The sequence below is a fragment of the Gymnogyps californianus genome, chromosome 2 (assembly GCF_018139145.2).
Source record: "Gymnogyps californianus isolate 813 chromosome 2, ASM1813914v2, whole genome shotgun sequence".
Classification (NCBI taxonomy): Eukaryota; Metazoa; Chordata; class Aves; order Accipitriformes; family Cathartidae; genus Gymnogyps; species Gymnogyps californianus.
In genome coordinates, this window is record NC_059472.1 from 114808199 (window position 1) to 114827202 (window position 19004).

Consider the following 19004-nt stretch of genomic DNA (forward strand, 5'->3'; position numbering starts at 1 on the left):
AACTGTCTATACATGCAGCGGCAGGGAACTTGTTCAACCAACATGAAATAAAAGAGAAGAGAAGCTGCATTCAACAGGGAAGTGAGCAGAACCATTTCTGCTGACTAAAAAGGCACCAAGCCTGAAGCCTGCCACTTCAGCAAATAAAGGTTGATAGGAGAACACTTAGAAATACATGGAAATTTTTTTTCCAAATTCTTCTCTCATGCTTTGTTTTGAAGGCTGCAAAATCTAATATGTTTCATTTCCTTGAAATTCATTAACATTACTCGAGAGTCAGAAATGAGGACTTTAAAATTAAACCTAATATAAAAACACAAGCAAGATGAACAACAACAGATTCAGGTCTGGTCCTATCAAGTCGTTCCAGCTTCATATGCATGCAAATTCCAATTCAGTTTAACTCTTATTTATTTCTAAATGGTCCCGCTGGAAGAATAATGGCCATGTGCCGGCAAATGAAGAGATTCTGAAGCCTTTGTTATGGACGTTCTGCCAATTCCAGCTATGTTCATAGCAGTGGCATTCTGCCATTCAATTTTCTTTCCTGCCAATGAATAAACATCAAGGTGGTCGTTATATATGTACCAAGAAAGCACAGGATGAAAAGGCCTCTTAAAAAATATATCACTGATTGTGAAATTTCAGGAAGTGAAAGGTTTCATACACCAAACTCAGCCAAATTCCATTCTGTGTCTGGCTTTTTTTTTTAAATTTTCATTTCATTGTCCACATTAACTTGGTACTCCGCAAACAATGATATGTTATTCCTATAATGTCAGTTAAGTAGTTGCAATATTGCGCATGACAGTTTGATCGGGATGACAACTAATTTCACAAATTCTGTGATTCCCAGGGGAAGAAACAAGGAACCAAGGAAGGAAAATAAAACAAAAACAAACCATCAAAAATCCTGCACCACACCAGAAATAGTAAAAACATCAAAATTATTATTGCCTGGGTCAAAAATGGAATGCTCCAGCCGTGGATGCAGCCATGCTACCTATCAACTCCTGATCTTCACATTCTCAGCCAGAATTTTTATGCCAGTCCAAAGCAATTTTACCTAAGGAAATGGGGCGATGCTGACAGCTGAGGACAAACTGATCTGCAGCATTGCTATTTAGCATTAAATACTATATAGACATTACTGCTCCATAAAGATGACACATTTCCATCACGGCCACCCACTGCTTTCCGTCTTCCTATCTCTCCTTTTTGTGCGGACATATGAGTGCTAAGACAAGGAAGCACTAAAAATACTTTATATGCATCATATAAATGCCCCAGCCAAATGCTGTTGATGGTTGAGCTGTAACATGAGGTAGGAGTTGTATGCAATCTATTGTGTGCATGTGCGCGTTAGTGCCCTGATTCAGAAAATCAACAAGGAAAAATACTCCTGGGATTTTTTTTTCCTTGCTTGGCTTTACTTTTTCATTTCCAACTGTCGTGGTTTAACCATGTAAAGCCAATGCTGAAAGGAGATGACGGTATCCTGATAGACTTAAAGCAACTCATGTGTATGAGAAACAAATGCAAAGAATACTCGAGATGCTCTGCGTATCTGCGTATAGTTAAGGAAAGAAAAGTTGCAGCTATGAAGCTGCAACAGTTGTATGATGTAGTTTTGACAGTGCCTTTTCATTTGCTATGGTTCCCATCAGAACTGTTTTTTCCAGTATTTATTTGAACACTAAATGCATGCATTTTATTTTTAAAGTGTTGAAGCAGGAACTCTTAACTTCACTATTTTGTCTATCAAAAACTCTTTCTTGTTGAACGCAAAATTTCTCAGTTTCAGGTAACTAGAAATTCCGATTCAAATCCTCTGATCTGGTTCCCAGACCTCAGGATGTAGTTCTAGGTCAGACTAAACATCGTTAGAGTCTCACTCCTTCTCCTAAGGTCAGACAGCATGACCTGATGGAAAACTTATGAACATACCTCATACAATATGGTATGAAGACCTTCACCACTAACGATGTCAGACTTTGCTAGTAACTCAATTTCTTCTTGCTGTGGTGGCAATTCTTACTAATAAAAACTCTGCAAGATTCTGGCATTGTACAATTTGAGTCCTACTGGCAGTTCACAGTTCTGAAACTCTGAAAGGTAGCGTAAATCTAATTTAAGCTGACCATTGTCTCCTAGACATTTCTTCCCAAATGCACTGCTGAACACATCCTTATACACCTCATTAATTGCCCAGCATTTACCTTACATCCTTTTGTTGGCAGTTGTTTTTCTACCTGACTGGACCTGAAGGTATCATCAGCTGGACATTAATTGCAATTTTGGTATGTGCCAGTGTTCACTGAACGTGAGCTCATCAGAGAATACAGCTGGAACAAACCAGTTATTTATCAGAGACAATACAGGAGTAGGTACCAACAGTCATTGCTAGTCTGCTCTGTAGCAGCAGTCAAAACTGCTTTGCTTTGGAGGTAGAAGACATCACTACTAAAGGCTATCCTAATGTGCTCTGGGCATATCACAATGCACATCTGCCATGCAATCTGAATAAAGAGGGTAGGCTGTCCCAATAATTTAACTCAAATGGTCTGAGGTGAAAACAAAGTGTGTGTGCATACAGAAAGCAGAACACAGAAAGGTGGCAGGCTGGAATGAAAAATACCCGTATTACTTCAGGGAAGGTCGAGTTGACAAGCTTTGTATTCTGCAGGGTGCATGTTCACAACAATTTGAGAACCATACCTTGTTTTGTTTAAGAGCTCCTTTCTCCTTCATGTGAGGACAGTCTTTCCCAGTCACAACAGCTTTTATATCTGCCACTGGCACTGCATTAAAAAGAAACAAAAGCAAAAACCAGAAAATTAGTTATAAACAAGGTGTGTAAAAGCTACAGAGTCCAAAAAGAGGCAAGACTAATGTGTTAAAATTGCCACCTCCTTTGCCATTTCCAGCCTGTTGTAAGAAAGAAAACTGGAAGAAAACAACTAAAATAGGCATCAGTGAGTCTTGACAAAGTTTCAGGCACCTGGATAAAAAAATGAGTATGCTTTTTCTTGCCTGTTGAGACTACTTTGGGTGAGAGTGTTTCATATAGATATATACCTGTGTCTGGACAGTTTTTATGTGTACTCATGTGTCTAGAAAACATATACTGTTTTCTGCCTTACTAATGTAATATGCCTGCCCTGTTGTTGCTCTTTCCTAGGCATCCAGGTAAAGTCTCTGCTGGAGAGAGGATGCTGGGCAAGTTGGACCCTACCTCACTCGATGCTGTTGTCCTTCTGTTAATGCCTGTAGGAATTTTTCAAATAGTTTTTTATTTCACTCCCATCAGCAGTTTAGTCGCTTTCTGGTACTAACAGGAATAAGGACTACTAAGGCTTATAATGACCCATTCCAATTGCTTTAAAATGTGAAATGATCAGAAATCATTGGAGGAAAAAAAAAAGTAAGTAAAAATATTGGAGGCTGCTGCCACTCAGACTCACTCACAGAGTGAGGTCACTAAAACATAAAGATAAATTTCTCTGAGTTGCAAGTGGAAGTCAATTTTCCAACGGTAATTACCTTACTGAGAATCTATATGCTCCACAATACAATATGGTCAGTGAGTGACAGTTTCTACAATCTATAAATAATCCATTATCCTTGTGGCTGCGGAAAAGCATCATATATATAGAACAGCATAATAATATGAAAATCTGTTACTGCCCCGTTCTTTACAAACTCTAATGGAAATACTGGAGAGGGGAAATGCATTTTCTCTTCTACTGGGTACAGCAACGCTATGTATTTTATTACAGATTACCTCAGCACTATGGTCACATGGATAGCATGGGATATAATAGACATTTTTAAAGGACTTTCTTTGCATGGAAAACTAAAAGAAATGGAATTTATTTGGCCCTTCACTACTCAACCTCTTCTGCCTTTAGTCTCAGCATTTCATGCTGTGGCCCTGCCGACTTTTTATGTCTCTGACACTACCCTACTTTTCGGTCAAGAAAAGATATTATTTTTGAGAGGAGAGAGCAAGCTAGGACAAACTGGGAAGTAAAGGAGATATTTGACTGCAACTATGGTAGAAAGGTCTTCTTAAGAAGAAAGAGTTCCTGCCATTTGCTGAAGATGCCCAGAAAAACAATTTCTCTGTTTGTATAAGGTAGGGTTTTCTCAAGTTAGATCTCTCAACCAGGAAGGCCTTCCTCCAGGTTTCATACGCTTGATCGCTGTGGTCTGGAATGCAGTTACTATGGGAGATCACAGACTGATGTGACATGCTGATCTTTATTTACCTGGAACTTGGCTCATTCCTTGCTTTAGAAAAACAGAATCAAAGACTTCAGACGGTATCAGAACCTGACTACAAGATGCTGGAGGGTGTGAGCACAGATGTGATGTGCTCATAACAGATAAAGCCCTGAGAAAGAGGGCAGCTGTTTTCTGTCCCAGCTGGAGTCTGCACAGCTTAACTCTGCCAGCCTGGAGAGAGGGGTGACATTCACAGAAGTGAAAAGGTTAAAAACCCCCACATTTATTTTTATAGACAGACACTAGTTATTCAAGCTTGGCAAGGAGTACTTAAAATGCCCTATGCTGCTTCTCTTGGTCCTCCATTTTCTTACCCACCTATTCTCTTTCATCTGTTGACCTGCTCCCAAATGCTGACAATCTGGTCATTGTATTCAGACCTTAATAGTTCAAAATTCAGTATAAGCCTATCCAAAGAACACCACAGTGTTTCTGGCAAATGTTCTGTAAAATTCCCAAGCCAGTTTGCCCTGACGTGGTTTGGACAATAGTGCCACTTCATAATCTTGTATCTTGCGACACTCTCAACTCCGTTTAATTAAACTCTAATGTGGGTGGCACTGGGGTAAATCTCGCATCCTTCATAGCCTGAAAACCTGAGATATTGATGAAATAACCATATCTTTCTGAAACTACATCAGTATCTGCTCTGCCAGCAGGCATACACAGGGAACATGTGGGTCTGGCCCAGTGGTTTCCAAAGTAGGAGCCTTCTGTCCCCATGGGATCCTGACATTGCCGAGTAGGCTCAAGAGCCTACGGAAAATGCAAATGCAAGATGAAGCTTGCAGTCAGGGTCAGGGGTTTGAGCGTGGAAGCATGCTCAAAGCAAACAAATCTGGGAACTGCTGGTCTCATAACTGTGCCTGCAGTTCAAGTGTGACCTTCATTCTTCTTCTGTCATTCTGATGCTACTGTAACATTCAAGGGCTACTTCTCTAAGCCTCGTCCAGAAAAACAGCCTCTTCTACTGCCAATGCAGCAATGTGAGCCCCTGTCCTACATTCTGCCAAGACTGCAGTAAGAGCGTGAAACATCCTTGAGGCAATCTGTACGGCAATGAAAACAAGGGAACGTGACTGCGAACTGCCAGGGCTCCAGCATCAGACAGGCTCTTCCTCTTTCCCTCCCAGACACAGTCTGGGAGCACTTGGAAATTTTAAAAGGTGCTGACTGGAGACAGGTTGGAGGAGCAGAAAAGAGAAACAACTCTTTGTTTTACTAATATACAGGAAAGTTTAAATTACTGATTTTCTCCTTTCTCAATTTCCAGGCTGGAAAAATTTCTAACTTGTGAAAAATTAGTCTTTCTGCCATTCCATGAAAGAAGTGGAGCTACCAACTGAAATACTTGTACAAGCGTGTCTAATTTGATAATGCCAAGAATGGCATTTATTACTAATGGAGGTTCAGAAAAGAACAAAAATAAATGATTCCTTATTCAATGCTTGAGTTCTTGAAGTCACTTTCTGGTGACAGAACTACACTGGTCATTATTTCTGTTATCATAAAAAACTTTCCCAGGATTGCAGGTTAAACCTCTACAACTCATGTTGAAGGACAAAGGAGAAATTATCACGTGAGTATGATTTTTCTGAAAGGCTCCAAAACTACTTTTATCGATAAAAAAATATCCCAATAAATCCCCTGGTAGGAGTTGTCACAGAGGCATGTCCTCTCCCAGTTGGGTACACAGTAACGGTGAGGTCCTCTCAATACTGTTCACAGCTATGTGTCATCTTTAAGTCCACTCCCCACGACAATGAAAAAGACCTCTGCCTGCCATGGATTTCTCCTCCAGTCGCTAGACTGTTTGCCACAGAAGAAACATCTGTCTCCATGGTCAGGAAGTGCTTCTGAATATGCCCAAGTATTTTTATTTGACATCTGCAGTTAGATGAGCAACGAAAATAAACTGTGTTCCTCCCCATGAAAGGCATGACATTTCCAAAGCTGAATGAAATTATAAACTCATCGGAAAGCTGAGCTCAGTCCTCATACACACCTGCCAAAACCAGGAAAGCAGTGTTTGAATGCAGGAGGAAATGTCCTCTGCTCTCTATCTCCGTCAACAGAGCTGTTGGTAATGTCCCATGTTAAGAGAAACCTACTACAAGTTATAAAGAGGAACTAGCATAAAAGAAGCAGAAGTAGCACAATCTTTGTGCATGACTTACATTTATCTTGCAAGGAATCATGGGGGACTTCTCCCTGGGGACTTTCTTCCAAGTCTCCGTAGTGCAAGACCTTGTGATTAGGTGAAAGTCGACAATACCAAAATTTGTCTGTTAAAATAAACGCATTAAACAAGGTCACTAACATGTCTTCATCAGCATTATCAATAGCATAGGACAAAGCTTACTCAAATGAAGCACTACAGGGAAGGACTGTCTTTTTTCTTTCAGAAGAAGAAATGTACGGGGTGTATGGGAAGTAGAGCAGGGACTTTGCTCAGTAATTTTACTTCATTAAATGAAGCTGGCATTAATCTAGCATTTTTTAATTGACTTAGTCACTGGCTCCAAAAATAAATACTAGCAAGAAACAATTGACTTAGTTTTACATGATATTATATACCCTCATGGACAGAAGACTGGCAAAGTAACCACTGCTTTGAGTGGATAACTTCAGTGTACCCATAAAAGCTTCATTTTTAGCACCCACTATGTGAAAATTAAGCCCTGCCAGCTGTCTTGTGTGGGACACCCAAAAACTGATACATTTTAAAGATCCCATACTTTATGAAAACTATGACTCATGTCTTTTTATAGACATGGGAGAACACCCCCATATTTATGGAGGAACTGGACATAACAAACACGCAAAGATTTAAAAAGCAGACATTAGCTCCCTTGTCCTGCAGATAACTCAGTGCTTTGCATGGTCACAAATATACGTGTGACCATGCAGTCACATTCCAGTTTGCATTTTAGCCCTTCCTAGGAGACGTATATTTACAACTCCTGCCAACTCCTTCTTCGCAGGATATAATTCCCCTTAACAATATTTGTTAAAATCTGCTTCCGCGAAGAACATCACCTTTGCAGAGCCGGGCCACCACGCTGCCTACCGTGCAGGGGTGGTGCTTGCCAATTCCCTTTCTGAAACAGCAAGAACGAGGTTACCCTTCCTTGTCAGAGCACTTTCTATTTAATAAATAGATCACATAATGTTAAGCTGTCAAAAATACAATCTTGTTACATCCAAGCTATAAATCTCCAAAAGCTCAGAGCAAGGCTAGATGTTAAAATGCCAGTCGGGGGGGCAGGGGGGCACAGGGCTTCCCTGGCTCTGTGCTTCTCTGATTGCTGGCAGCGCTGATGCTGTGCCAAGTAGCAGCCTAAGGGACAATTTAGAGGAAACGTTAGCATTGACACAGCCCTGCGGTGCTGCAATCGCCGGGAGCGAATGGAGCCACAGTTTGGATAAAACGTTGGAGGAACTGTAGAACCAGAGCCAGCATATGTCAGCTCGTTTGGGGTGTTAGCAAAGGAAGGACTTATTGGCTCTGTTAGTAAAATATTGGCTTCATGGACCCAACTTCTTTCTAAAGGACACTCTCCAGTCCCTTGGCCAGCCATTTAAAATGCAATGCAATAAAACACAGAGAAAGGCAATTCAGCTTTGAATGGCAAGAGTGGGCTTCCACATGCCCTTTTAAATTTCTTTGTCATGGTGGGTAAAAATGTTTGGGGGAAAAAACCCGCACACTTCAGACTACTTTTTGAGTGTGCAGCCCCTTCTACAGAAAGGTTTCAAAAGACCTTACAAACCACTGGCAAAGGCTCAAAACACCAATGGGAGAGATTCTGGTTATCTACTTCACAGGCATGCACAATACTGAAACATTTATGGTAGAGAGCCTGAGGTTATGATTTTGTGATGCATATAAAAAGAGCTGCTGAAATATAAGCATCCCTGGACTGTAAGCAGTACATACAGTGCTGCACAGTACGGGGTCAAGAGGAAAACCCCACTTGCAAAGCTTTTGTAGGGAGTTGAAACTAGAGCAAGCAGGAGCCCTCATTCAGTAGACTCTTATCTGAAGAGCATACACACAATCAACTCGTTGGACAGTTTGTGTGTCTCAGAAGGATGCATGTGAAACTTTTCTAGATTTGTGCCTTTTACAGGAAACTCTACCAGAACCATATCAAAACCTGATGCTTAAAGAATATGCCCCGTTGAATCTGATGGTAGACCATCATGCCCCTTGCCTACCTAAACAAAAGCCTCTATTAACTGTAGCAGGAGGCTTTAATGTCTGGCTTTAACTGCAACCTCATTGTTTATTGGGCTGTACAAAGGAATATACCTTTCCAACTCTAAGATTAAAACAATTTTTTCCTAATAAAAGCCAACACGGTCTCAATACCTTCTCAACGACCTGGCCAGGAAGATGGTGTAACTGAAAAAAAAATACCATGAATTCCTCTCAATTTAGCGCAAACAGGGCTGGTGGTGTTAGCAAGGGTTTGAAAAAGTTTGGCTCTTTAACCTCCTAGGGGTTACAGTGTTTTGGTAACCTTGGTCCTGTTTCAATGCCCTGCTCCAATAATAAAAGAGGGAAAAACCCCTCAGCGAAAATGTCTTACTTCATTTTTAGGAAGGTGTGGTTTTATGGGAAGAAACCCTAGCTCTGAAGGCTTGTAGAGCCTTTTAAAGCAATTCCCCATAACCCAAGGTTAATTAAAGAACTAATAGCCGTAGACTGTAGCTTGAAGCATGTCTGGCACAATTCTCCTGTGGGATCACTAATAACTGCCACTGTGCCACAGCCTTGCTGTCAAGGGGAAAACCCTTAAATGAAACCTACAAATGGAACTAATGAGGTTCCCTCAGCCACAGCCACTAAATGACTGCACCAGCCAGGCTGAGGAGGGCAATCAGCACGTTAGTGATGGGAAGTAACCCTTGCTTCTACAACCACCTCAGCCTTACCAGCTGGGGTGTTTTTTTCAGCCGTACGTGATGTCACAAACAGTGTATCAGACAATATCCCACTTAGGTGAGATCTCAGTGCCTAGGAGGGGAACAGCTTTAAACAGGTGTTGTGCTTTAACCCCAGCCAGCAACTAAGCACCAGGCAGCCGCTCCCCGCTCCCCCCTTGCAGTGGGATGGGGAGGAGGATTGAGAAAAAAAAAGTAAAACTCATGGGTTGAGATAAGAACAGTTTAATAACTAAAGTAAAATAAAATATAATACTAACTAATAATAATACAAATATAATAATAATTGTAATGAAAAGGAATAGAACAAAAAAAGAGAAAAATAAAACCCAGGAAAAGACAAGTGCTGCACAATGCAGTTGCTCACCACCTGCTGACTGATGCCTGAGCACCAGTCTGCCCCTCCCAGCCAACTACTCCCTGTTTATATACTGGACATGACGTTCTATGGTATGGAATATCCCTTTGGCTAGTTCAGGTCAGCTGCCCTGGCTATGCTCCCTCCCAGCTTCTTGCACACCTGCTTGCTGGCAGAGCATGGGAAACTGAAAAATCCTTAACTTAGGATAAGCGCTACTTAGGAACAACTAAACCATCAGCGTGTTATCAACAGTATTCTCACACTAAATCCAAAAACCACTGTACCAGCTACTAAGAAGAAAATTAACTCTATCCCAGCCAAAACCAGGACAACAGGATGCATGTTATTTTACTGTAGTGCAGGTGCTGAACACAATTTTATTGGAAAAGTAGTGTATAAAATAACGCTGCAGTCAAAATAAAAATTACATGAAACTGCTTCCACTGACAAAAAGGGTGAAGAAATCTTAATTACAGAACAGCACATGGGAAGTGGCCAGCATTTACTTTCACCTCTAAATTGATAAAAAAAATAAGCAGAAGAAAAAGCTCTTTTCTACCATGATTAGAAAGTGGTGTTTATAAAACAAAGAAAAACTACTGTCCAAACCCTCCAGAGCTCTTAAACCCAAGTCCGCAGAGTTGGAGTGCCACAAGAGGTTTTAAAGATGGGACAGGCATTTCTCAATAGACCCTGTACTCCACAGCTGGCAGATCTGTGTGTATGCGCACAGCGGGAGTGGGGCAACTGTCTGTTCAAGGAGGAGTGGAGTTTGTTTTGGTTTTAGGCCCAGTCTTAGGAATTTGCCCCAAAGCCTAAGTCCCTTCTATGAGCTACAACTCTTATTTTGTACCCAGCGTTATTACACCTGCCTCTGTAAAACTCCTCCTCAGAGCAAGCAGCTGTAGGGAGAGCAGTCGCTAACCACAGAGTCTTTAGAGATGATGTGGGCTTGTGATTTCATCACAATTTTCGGACACTACATCATTTACAATTTCCGGTGAGTCCTTATGTCTTTTAGCTCACTGACAACTGATTCAATCAAACTAAGGTGCTAGAGATTCTTCTTTGGGAAACAGAATTAATCATTCTGGTTTTTAACCTGAAAAGGTTTCAAACAAATTGTTCTGATTTTCAGGTAACTGCTAGAGCAGCCAGTGGGTTAAATATATCGCAGCACATTGTTAAAGATTATAGATGAAGTTAAAAAAAAATTTCTCAAATAACAAAGCAACAATTTGGCTACAAGAGTAATATTCAAAACTGTGACCAAATAGTAGGGCACAGAACATTTTGCTGATGGGCTACAGAGTGCTTTGCCATTCACATAGTGTGTTTCCAAGTGCATTAATGGCCAATGACTCATATGCCCTTAACAATGCCATCCCAGGTAAAGAAGTACTGTGGTTAGTGCAGAAGAGCTCTATAGTTAGAATCTGGGAAGAAAATAGCTCAGATATGCACAGACAAAAGTCTGAGAGTATATATTTTATCCCAAGATATGTTCCAGATTACGAAAGAAGTTTTTGTTCAAAGAAAATCTTCCTCACAGATTTAGCAAGAGGAACACACTTTAAAACGTATCAGTGAAAACATATGTATTCGTGTAGATTTTAAATATATATAGTGGACTCACCCTTTTTCTTTCATTGTGTTGTCTTTCTCTAATACAACCGTAGTGACACATTTCCACTCTAACTGATCTTAACTGCTTAGATGAAAGCCAGCAAGCCCTGCAAATGACTGGTGAATAATTGAGCTGTGGCAATGCTGGAGGCATATTTGGTTAACTGGTTCCTCTCAACAAGTCATGCAGTCACAGAATATTATTTTTTTATGGGACCATAGAGGGTAGGATGGAGTAGCAGCAGCAAAGAGGCTTGGCAGAAAAAAGACAAAGTGTGTGTTCTTGTTCAGAAGTGTGAGTTACTTATCCTAGCAAGAGATGGAAAACTTGTCTTCACTTGATTTTTTAATTTAAGCTTTCTCTTTCCAGGTTACTTCCATGGTGCCTTGTGTTTTTAATTTAATGGTGTATATCACCAGGCTTTCCTTCTCTTCCAAAAATTACTGTTCAAGAAACCTCATCTTTGGTTGCAAAACCATTTCAATAACACGCAATTTCTCTATAATCTTTATAAAGCTAAAAGGGGAATTTATTTCCAAGAGCGCACCCAGCAATATAAACTACAAATGTACTGGATGACAGCATCAGAAGTATCTATTATCCTCAATAAAATGCCTTTATCTGCTACTTAGCTCTACTGGAAATAATAACTTTTGGGGTTGTACAGTGCTTTGCAGGCTTTCGCTTTAGTCTTCTCCCCTTTCTTTTAGGAATTAACGAAGGAAGGAGAAAGCTGAAGAGGTCTATCTGTCAGCTGATGTCCACGGTCAAGGAACAAAGCGGGGATTTGCAGAGCTTCATGATCTACTGTTGAACAATGACCAGAAGGGCAGGCTAGATTTTGCTGTTTCATTTCCGACCGATTAAGAATGCTTAATAAAAACAGGATTTAGTGCTGCAGTTCTCCTATGAAACCTTGCAAGGGAAAGGCCATATATTCTTTGGAAGTGCTAAGGATCCTGCTGGGACAACAGTGATATTTCTGAATTTCAGCTACAGAGAGATCCTGCTGATAAGATAATCCTGTGCTGAAACACAAAAGGCAGAGATCTGACTACAGATACCTCACAGCTTAATCTTCAGCATCCCCCCAATGAATCACCTGTTGGATTGGAGGCTTTCCAATACCAAGTATATATGAAAGTGTTTCACCTCTTCTCAAAAGGCCGTAAGAGGCTGTAAACTCCCTGCTCATTTTTTTGTAAGTCAATTTTTTCAACTTACTGTGACTAACCATGTGTGTCCTACCACATGTTCAAACAACACTCTTAACAGAAGTTTGCTCTGGAGTCTTTATCATGGGATAATGCCTGTTAATTATTTTTTAAACAGGCAATTTAATGATTTCAGCTTCTCCTGTGTAGGGCATGTTCAGGTTCTTCTTGTACAATCTGTAGATTTACGACATTTGTTCCAGGATTGTCTCAAGGGAAAAAAAGAATCATAGGAAAGGTAAAAGAAGCAGTATACATACTAAAGTAAAACACCTACCTGATCTTACTACTCTTACAAGTAGGTTGCCACATAACAGGCAAATCGTGATGCCTCATAGCACTCCCCATTTCTGTTCCAGCTCCATATCAACCTGGATGGCCCAATGCTCTGTGGCAAGTGAATTCAGTTGGAGTGGCGGGCAGGTGACAGGGCTCCTGAACCCCCAGGTAGCACAGGGCAGATATACATGGAGGTGGGTTAGGGGAGAGGAGATGGTGAGGTGGGATAAGTCTAACAGAAGACACGCTCAGAAATTTGGGACTTGGACTATTTTTGTCAGGACATTCAGAGGAATTGTCTGAAAGCCTGACTGTCCCGATGTTTAGTATCACTAGCTAAACCTCTGGTCCTCCATTCCCTTTACTTCATCTCCTAGTTCTTGACATGACAGCCCTGGTCTTACAGCTTGCTCTGCTTGGGGTACAGGAGACCCTGAAGGATAAAGGCTGATTTCAAGAGAGCTGCTTCTGCTTTGTGCCAGCTGCCACTATTTGCTATTTGGACTGTGCCAGGCACTGTACATACCTAAAAAACAGATCCCATTTGAATGGCTTATATGCCAAACATGCTTGTGTTTACAAACCATACTTTGCTTCTTTATTAGATCACACAGTGCTAGATCTTACTGAGTTTAGTCCTGGTGGCCTCATGCATCATCATATTCTGTAATGGTTGTGTCTTCTCCCTCCCTCCCAGGGGGATAATTTACACTTTTGTTTCAGGGAATACATGGAGTCTAATATAAAGCACACACAACTCTTAACAGCATGCGGAAACATGCCATTCTAAATGGGCTTGTATCTGAAAAAAACCAATATATATCAGAGAAGATCAAGTTCTTCAAGGCATGGTTGCGTGTTTTATTCGTTTCCAAAGAATCGTGAACCTTTTTGGCCCTGTACAAATATGACATCAAAGCAATTAATCTGGTGGCCTATACAACTCACTCCAAGGCATGATACATAGCAACCTTCTCAACTGTGGACCAGAAGATTATGTTGATTTTTTTTTTTTTTTTTTAACTTGAACTCCACTCCTGTAAGTTGAACCAACTTATATCCCCTAAGGCTTTTGATCCTATAAATCATGAACTAACAACAGTTTAAGATAAAATAAAGAGTCTATCTTCCTCATGGAGATCCGCCGAAAGAACATTTGCCACAAACCCTGCTCCTTCTCTAGAATTTCAGTCATTCAGATTAAGGCTCTGAGAGGAATAAAATAAACAGCCTTCACTACTGATAGCCAAACCAAACTATGCATTACTTTAGCTACTTTCACTCCATGAATATGGTGCTGAAGGGAAAACATGCATCATGCCTCCCTATGAAATCTGTATAGAAAGTCACAGTGGAATATTAATGCTCTTTACCTAAACTCTGTGCAGTGAGCTTCATAGGTGTTTGTAGGCTTGACAGAGAGGATATAAAGTTGCATCACATTTTTCCGCAACTCAACCCTTTCATAAAGGCTTTGAAATTTTCCAAAATAACCTCCCTACATTAAGGAAAATTGTCTCCTTGTTTCTAAGGAAGGAGGCATTGCAGGGATACTTCTCTCTGTGAAGAAAGCAGTTTTCCCCAATTGATCTGAAGGTCTCAAATACTGATCTTTGTCAGTTCTTACTCTTAGCTTTTGTAACTTTCTAATTTGTATGGTATTTACAGCGGAAAACAAATGGCAATCTGAATCTTCACAAAATGAGGGTTTTAAAGGGAAATTTTTGGATACAACTTCTAATTAATCTGCTGAATGTACACTATATCCCCGTTACTTTGTCCAGAGAAAGAAGCGTGCCTCTCTGAGGAGAAAAGAACCATAGAGAGTTTGACTGTATAAAATGAGCTGTAAAGCTAACACTGAGCAATGACTCATAGGATTCGGAAAATAATCTTCTCATGTCAATCAAGTGTTCATCTGAAGGTACACAAATTACTGATCTAAGTGGTTTTTAAAAGTATATTTAAACACCATAATATATTTAATGTATATGGTAATACAAGACAAAAACCAAGGACAGGCAGTACTAGAGGGAGGGGTGCGGAATGAGCTCATCACATATGTAAAGGTGGTCCAAGTCTGAAAGATTAAAATTCTGGCTACACCAAGTTTCATGTGCTATTCCTGCAGAGGCAGAGGTTTTGTTTTGAGATGAACAAGAAGCCTGGACATCCAGGCAGAAATCAAAATACTCAGTTCAGAGTGCAAGACTGCTGCTTGAGATTTTTGTCAAATGCTGGACTTGTTCCAGATGATCTGTGTGATAAAGCCAAAACCAGTTCCATGGAAACACAGGAAATCCTACAACAACTGTAACTAGGAGATGCTTTCAGATGCCCCCTAGTAAAAGCAGTCAAGACAACACTACAGCCAAGGATCTTGCCAGTAAAGTAGTAGTCCTCATCTTAACGTTTAGACAAAAGTGACAATAAAAAGCCAGACTAGGTAGTCTGAGCTGTACCTTGCCGACGCCGACTGTTGAGTTTCCTAAAGCAGGTGCCCTCCACAAGTCGATTGAGACGTTGCTGCTTGATCAGTTCTAAGATCTCAGGCTGAATCTTCTCTTTTAGTTCCCTTGGGAATAGAGAAAGTAGGCACTTGTCAAATTCAATCAAAGACCACCCTCTCTCCTCTGAGACAGTGTCTCACAAGATGTTTCTGCAAGGCATTTGAAGGGGACAACAGTCACAGGCAGGCCAAGGTCAGAATCTAGTCTGCTCCAGAAAAAAACCCCGTCTTCCTATAACAAAGAATGGGAGTCAAGATATCTCTGTTGTAGACATCTCCCTGCTACAACATCAGTGTATGACTCAGGCAAGTCACTTACTTGTTTCTTACCTTACTCATCTAAAAATAATGCTTGCTATAATGCATCAACAAGGTTTTTCTGCGGCAAATAATGCTCTTTCATCGTAGGAGCACTGTGAAGCTTATTTGAGGGTCTGTCACCTTCTGTTGCATGATCCTCTGCTGGTGTACTTTACTAGCACTATTATTTAGGACAACACAAGAAGGCTAAAACACATTTTGAAATAACGATAAAAAACAGCAAGCAATGCCAATGAGCTAAAATAATGACCAGTGCTATTTGCTTGTTCTTAATTCCTCACCATTCAATTAATCCATTATTATCAGAATTTTGTGGAAGACTAACCCATGACTAGGGATTGCTCAAGGATCAAACTTTACCCTTGCCCAGGAGTGCAGAAACCCACAGTGCATTTAAAAATAATAATATATATCCTTCAGAAAATCCATTTTCTACATCCTACTTTGATAAGAGTTCAACATGTCAAGAACTAGGCAGAAAACGTATGCACATCATATTTAAAGTTTGATTTCATATACCATCACATGGATTCACAGATGTCTGAATTCATCAGTTATATCCTCACTTAGATTCATTAAGAATACATAAAAGACAGGTTTAAACATCAACTCGACAGCAAGCCTAGTAAGATTAAAAAATAACTGAATGTGTAGAGGATTTATAAAATATGAAGTGTGTCAGAACCATAATTTTGCATTGCTGTGCAAATTAGGTAATACCAAAAATCATCCTGTCTGGCAGTATGTTCCAGCAATCATCATCAAAGGGAAGCAAAGCTGTGGTATCCCATAGAGACAACAAAAATGTCTCCCATCTTGAAAACTTAGGGAGCCCAGTCTCTCCTCATTTCCACATTCATTTGGATCCTATACCTTTGATCTGCCAGACCCCCACTGAAACCACTGGAAGTCCTCTGCTAGAAAGATCAGGCCTTTAAACAAAAATGCCATCTTTCCCCCAGGTATTAACAAAATGGTTGGGGTTCTTGATGCATAACCCACTGCATATTTACAAGCTGTGAAAATCTAGCTGGTCAAAAATCAAGGAAGCATTGTAACTATAGAAACAGGCCACCTTTTGGAAATGTATTATTAGTCCTTTAGGATAATTTTCAAGCACTGTTGTTTTCTCATTGGGAACTAAGATATGAATATGCTGAATGGTTAAATACTGTGATTATAAGAATTTTGTGCTTGCATAAATGTCTTGCCTTTACTGAGCTGATAAGCTTCCCCATTCCTCAGGTAAAAGCTGGGAGCAGGGGCTGAGGCAAACAGTGCTAAAACACAGTGTGGATTACTCAGCAGGCCAGGCTGCAGACTAAAGCTCCAGCTGGACTGATTTCAAACATTCAAGACTGGTATAAACATCAGTTTGATATTTAGGTAGCTTAATTCAGAAATTGGATGATTATCATTAAATAGGTGTTAAAGATATCATAACTTCATAGTTGTAAGATGCTACTGAAAAAACAAAAATGAATGGGTCATGCAGCACATTAACATCTGACTGTTTGCTCATAGTATTCCCTCTTCTGTCCTCTAAAGCCCCATCTGCCCTTTACAAACCAGAGGAAGAGAAGGACTTTTAACCAATCCAAAAATAAACAGGTAATCCTCTCTGAAGTACTTCACTGTCTAAGGCAGACTTTCCATAGGAGGAAGGGAGGTAGGAAAGAAGGGACACCTTCCGCCTCTTTGCTGATGTGCTGGAGTCCCTCTACACATGTGCATATGTTTGCTCTCACAACTGTGAAGCTCAGAGGTAGTACTCTCTTCTGTTTTACAGTCCCCAAACTTGAACAAACAGAGGCTGTGGAGGCAACTTATTACTCCACGGAGAAACAGCCTTCAGTGACTTTGGACTTCAGTGACACCCTGTAAGTCCATCCATCCCTTGCCACGGTTACCTGCACTTACTATCCTCAGCAGCTCATGCCAACACATGGTTACTCTGACTTGGATGGTTTTCACCTGTTTTTCAGATACCATGACTCCAGATACATTTTTGCAAGGTGATCCTGCCACTTAGTGATCTTCACTGTCAAGATTTCTGTTCCACCACTTCAAGGTGACAGAAATGGGGCAGAACAATCAAACCACAGCACACAGTTAAACAAAAGATGTGCTTCTTTGAATCTTTATATTTCCTTCAGAAAGCCATCTGAAGGCAAGGGAGTTCAGTTCCTCAGGGTCAGTGTCTAAAGACAGGAGGATTAGAAAAAAAAAATCTCTGTACAAGAAATAGGTCCTCCTGCCTAATTTTAAAATCAAACAGGAACAATGAACTAAAGGAAGATCATAAATGCAAATATGTTTTGTGAAAATTTTATTTACTGTCCTTCACATGACATCGGCTTAACAGTTTATGCCTTGCGAAGAGAGAGAGAACAAACTTGGAAGGTCTAAGGAGACAGCGGCTTTAAAAATTGCTATTAGTTTCTTACTGTGTTCCTGTCACGTAAGAATGGCAAAAGTTAGTGGGCTGGTAAAACAGAAGGGTTGAGGTCTCTGGTCTCAGCGCTATAGCTGACATCAGTTACTTGCTTTTAAAATAACAGACCTGAATTGTCAGCAAATCTGAAAATCATTAGAAATTATTTTTAAATTATTCAAATGATACTAGTTCTTCTTCAGCACCAGCTATATCTGTCCCCAGCTTTTACCCTTCCAGCTTATAGTTAACACTCTTTCTTGATAGCTGTTTTCCTTCCAGGATGGGGCATATTGCAGGCATTTAAATCATTACAACACAACAGAGGAGTAATCCCAGAACTGCTTTCATGTGTTTTGTCCTTTTAGCTTTCTAGCTTGTAGCTATGCCCTGTCCTAATCACTTCACACATTCAGAGCAGGCATTAGTGACTCCTTCTACCATTGCAGAGAAATCTGTAAGATAAAAAGCCTAAAAGCATCCACATACCTCCCTCTATTTCCCTGTATGTTGCTGATTTTCAAACAGATGTTACTTAGCAATGGCTCCCTAGCTGACATTAACTCTCCTTTAACCAGCAAGCCTCCACTTGGATGTCAGATCTTTATCCAGCATTAACCCGGCTCTGTTGCCATTTGACGTGTCAAGGAGACCTCTGGTCTACTACAGGCCCACAGGATTCCTAGACACCTTCTTCCACAGCCATTCAAAATGAACCAGTGATACTTTATCATTTCGTTGTGGAATGGCAGTTTGGATGATCAATAATGATCCCAGAATCTTGAATCGATTCTGTTCTGAAGGACTTTTTATTTTCCCTAATCAAAAGTAGAAACTGAAAAAACTTTCAGCTCACATGATACAACAATGCTCATATAAAAGAAACAACTAATCCTTGCAAAACAAGGTTGTTGTAGTTATGAGGATCTAAGGCAACACTTTCCAGCTTACATTCAAATCCAACTTAACTGAAGCTTCTCTCATCCAGCAGCTTGAAAACTTAAAACTTCAGTGCTTCATAC

The 19004-nt window shown here is 40.4% G+C and overlaps 1 protein-coding gene across 4 annotated transcripts in view; it reads right to left on the reverse strand.

Annotated features, from left to right (window-relative positions):
* ELMO1 (engulfment and cell motility 1) overlaps window positions 1-19004 on the reverse strand; it is a 315014-nt gene that overhangs the window by 8830 nt on the left and 287180 nt on the right. For all 4 annotated transcript variants that reach the window (XM_050891281.1, XM_050891283.1, XM_050891282.1 and 1 more), the window contains 3 exons: window positions 15181-15293; window positions 6465-6572; window positions 2719-2801 (listed from right to left, as the gene is read on the reverse strand). In XM_050891281.1, the coding sequence (XP_050747238.1) occupies window positions 2719-2801; window positions 6465-6572; window positions 15181-15293 (304 nt within the window). The remainder of the gene's footprint in view (window positions 1-2718; window positions 2802-6464; window positions 6573-15180; window positions 15294-19004) is intronic.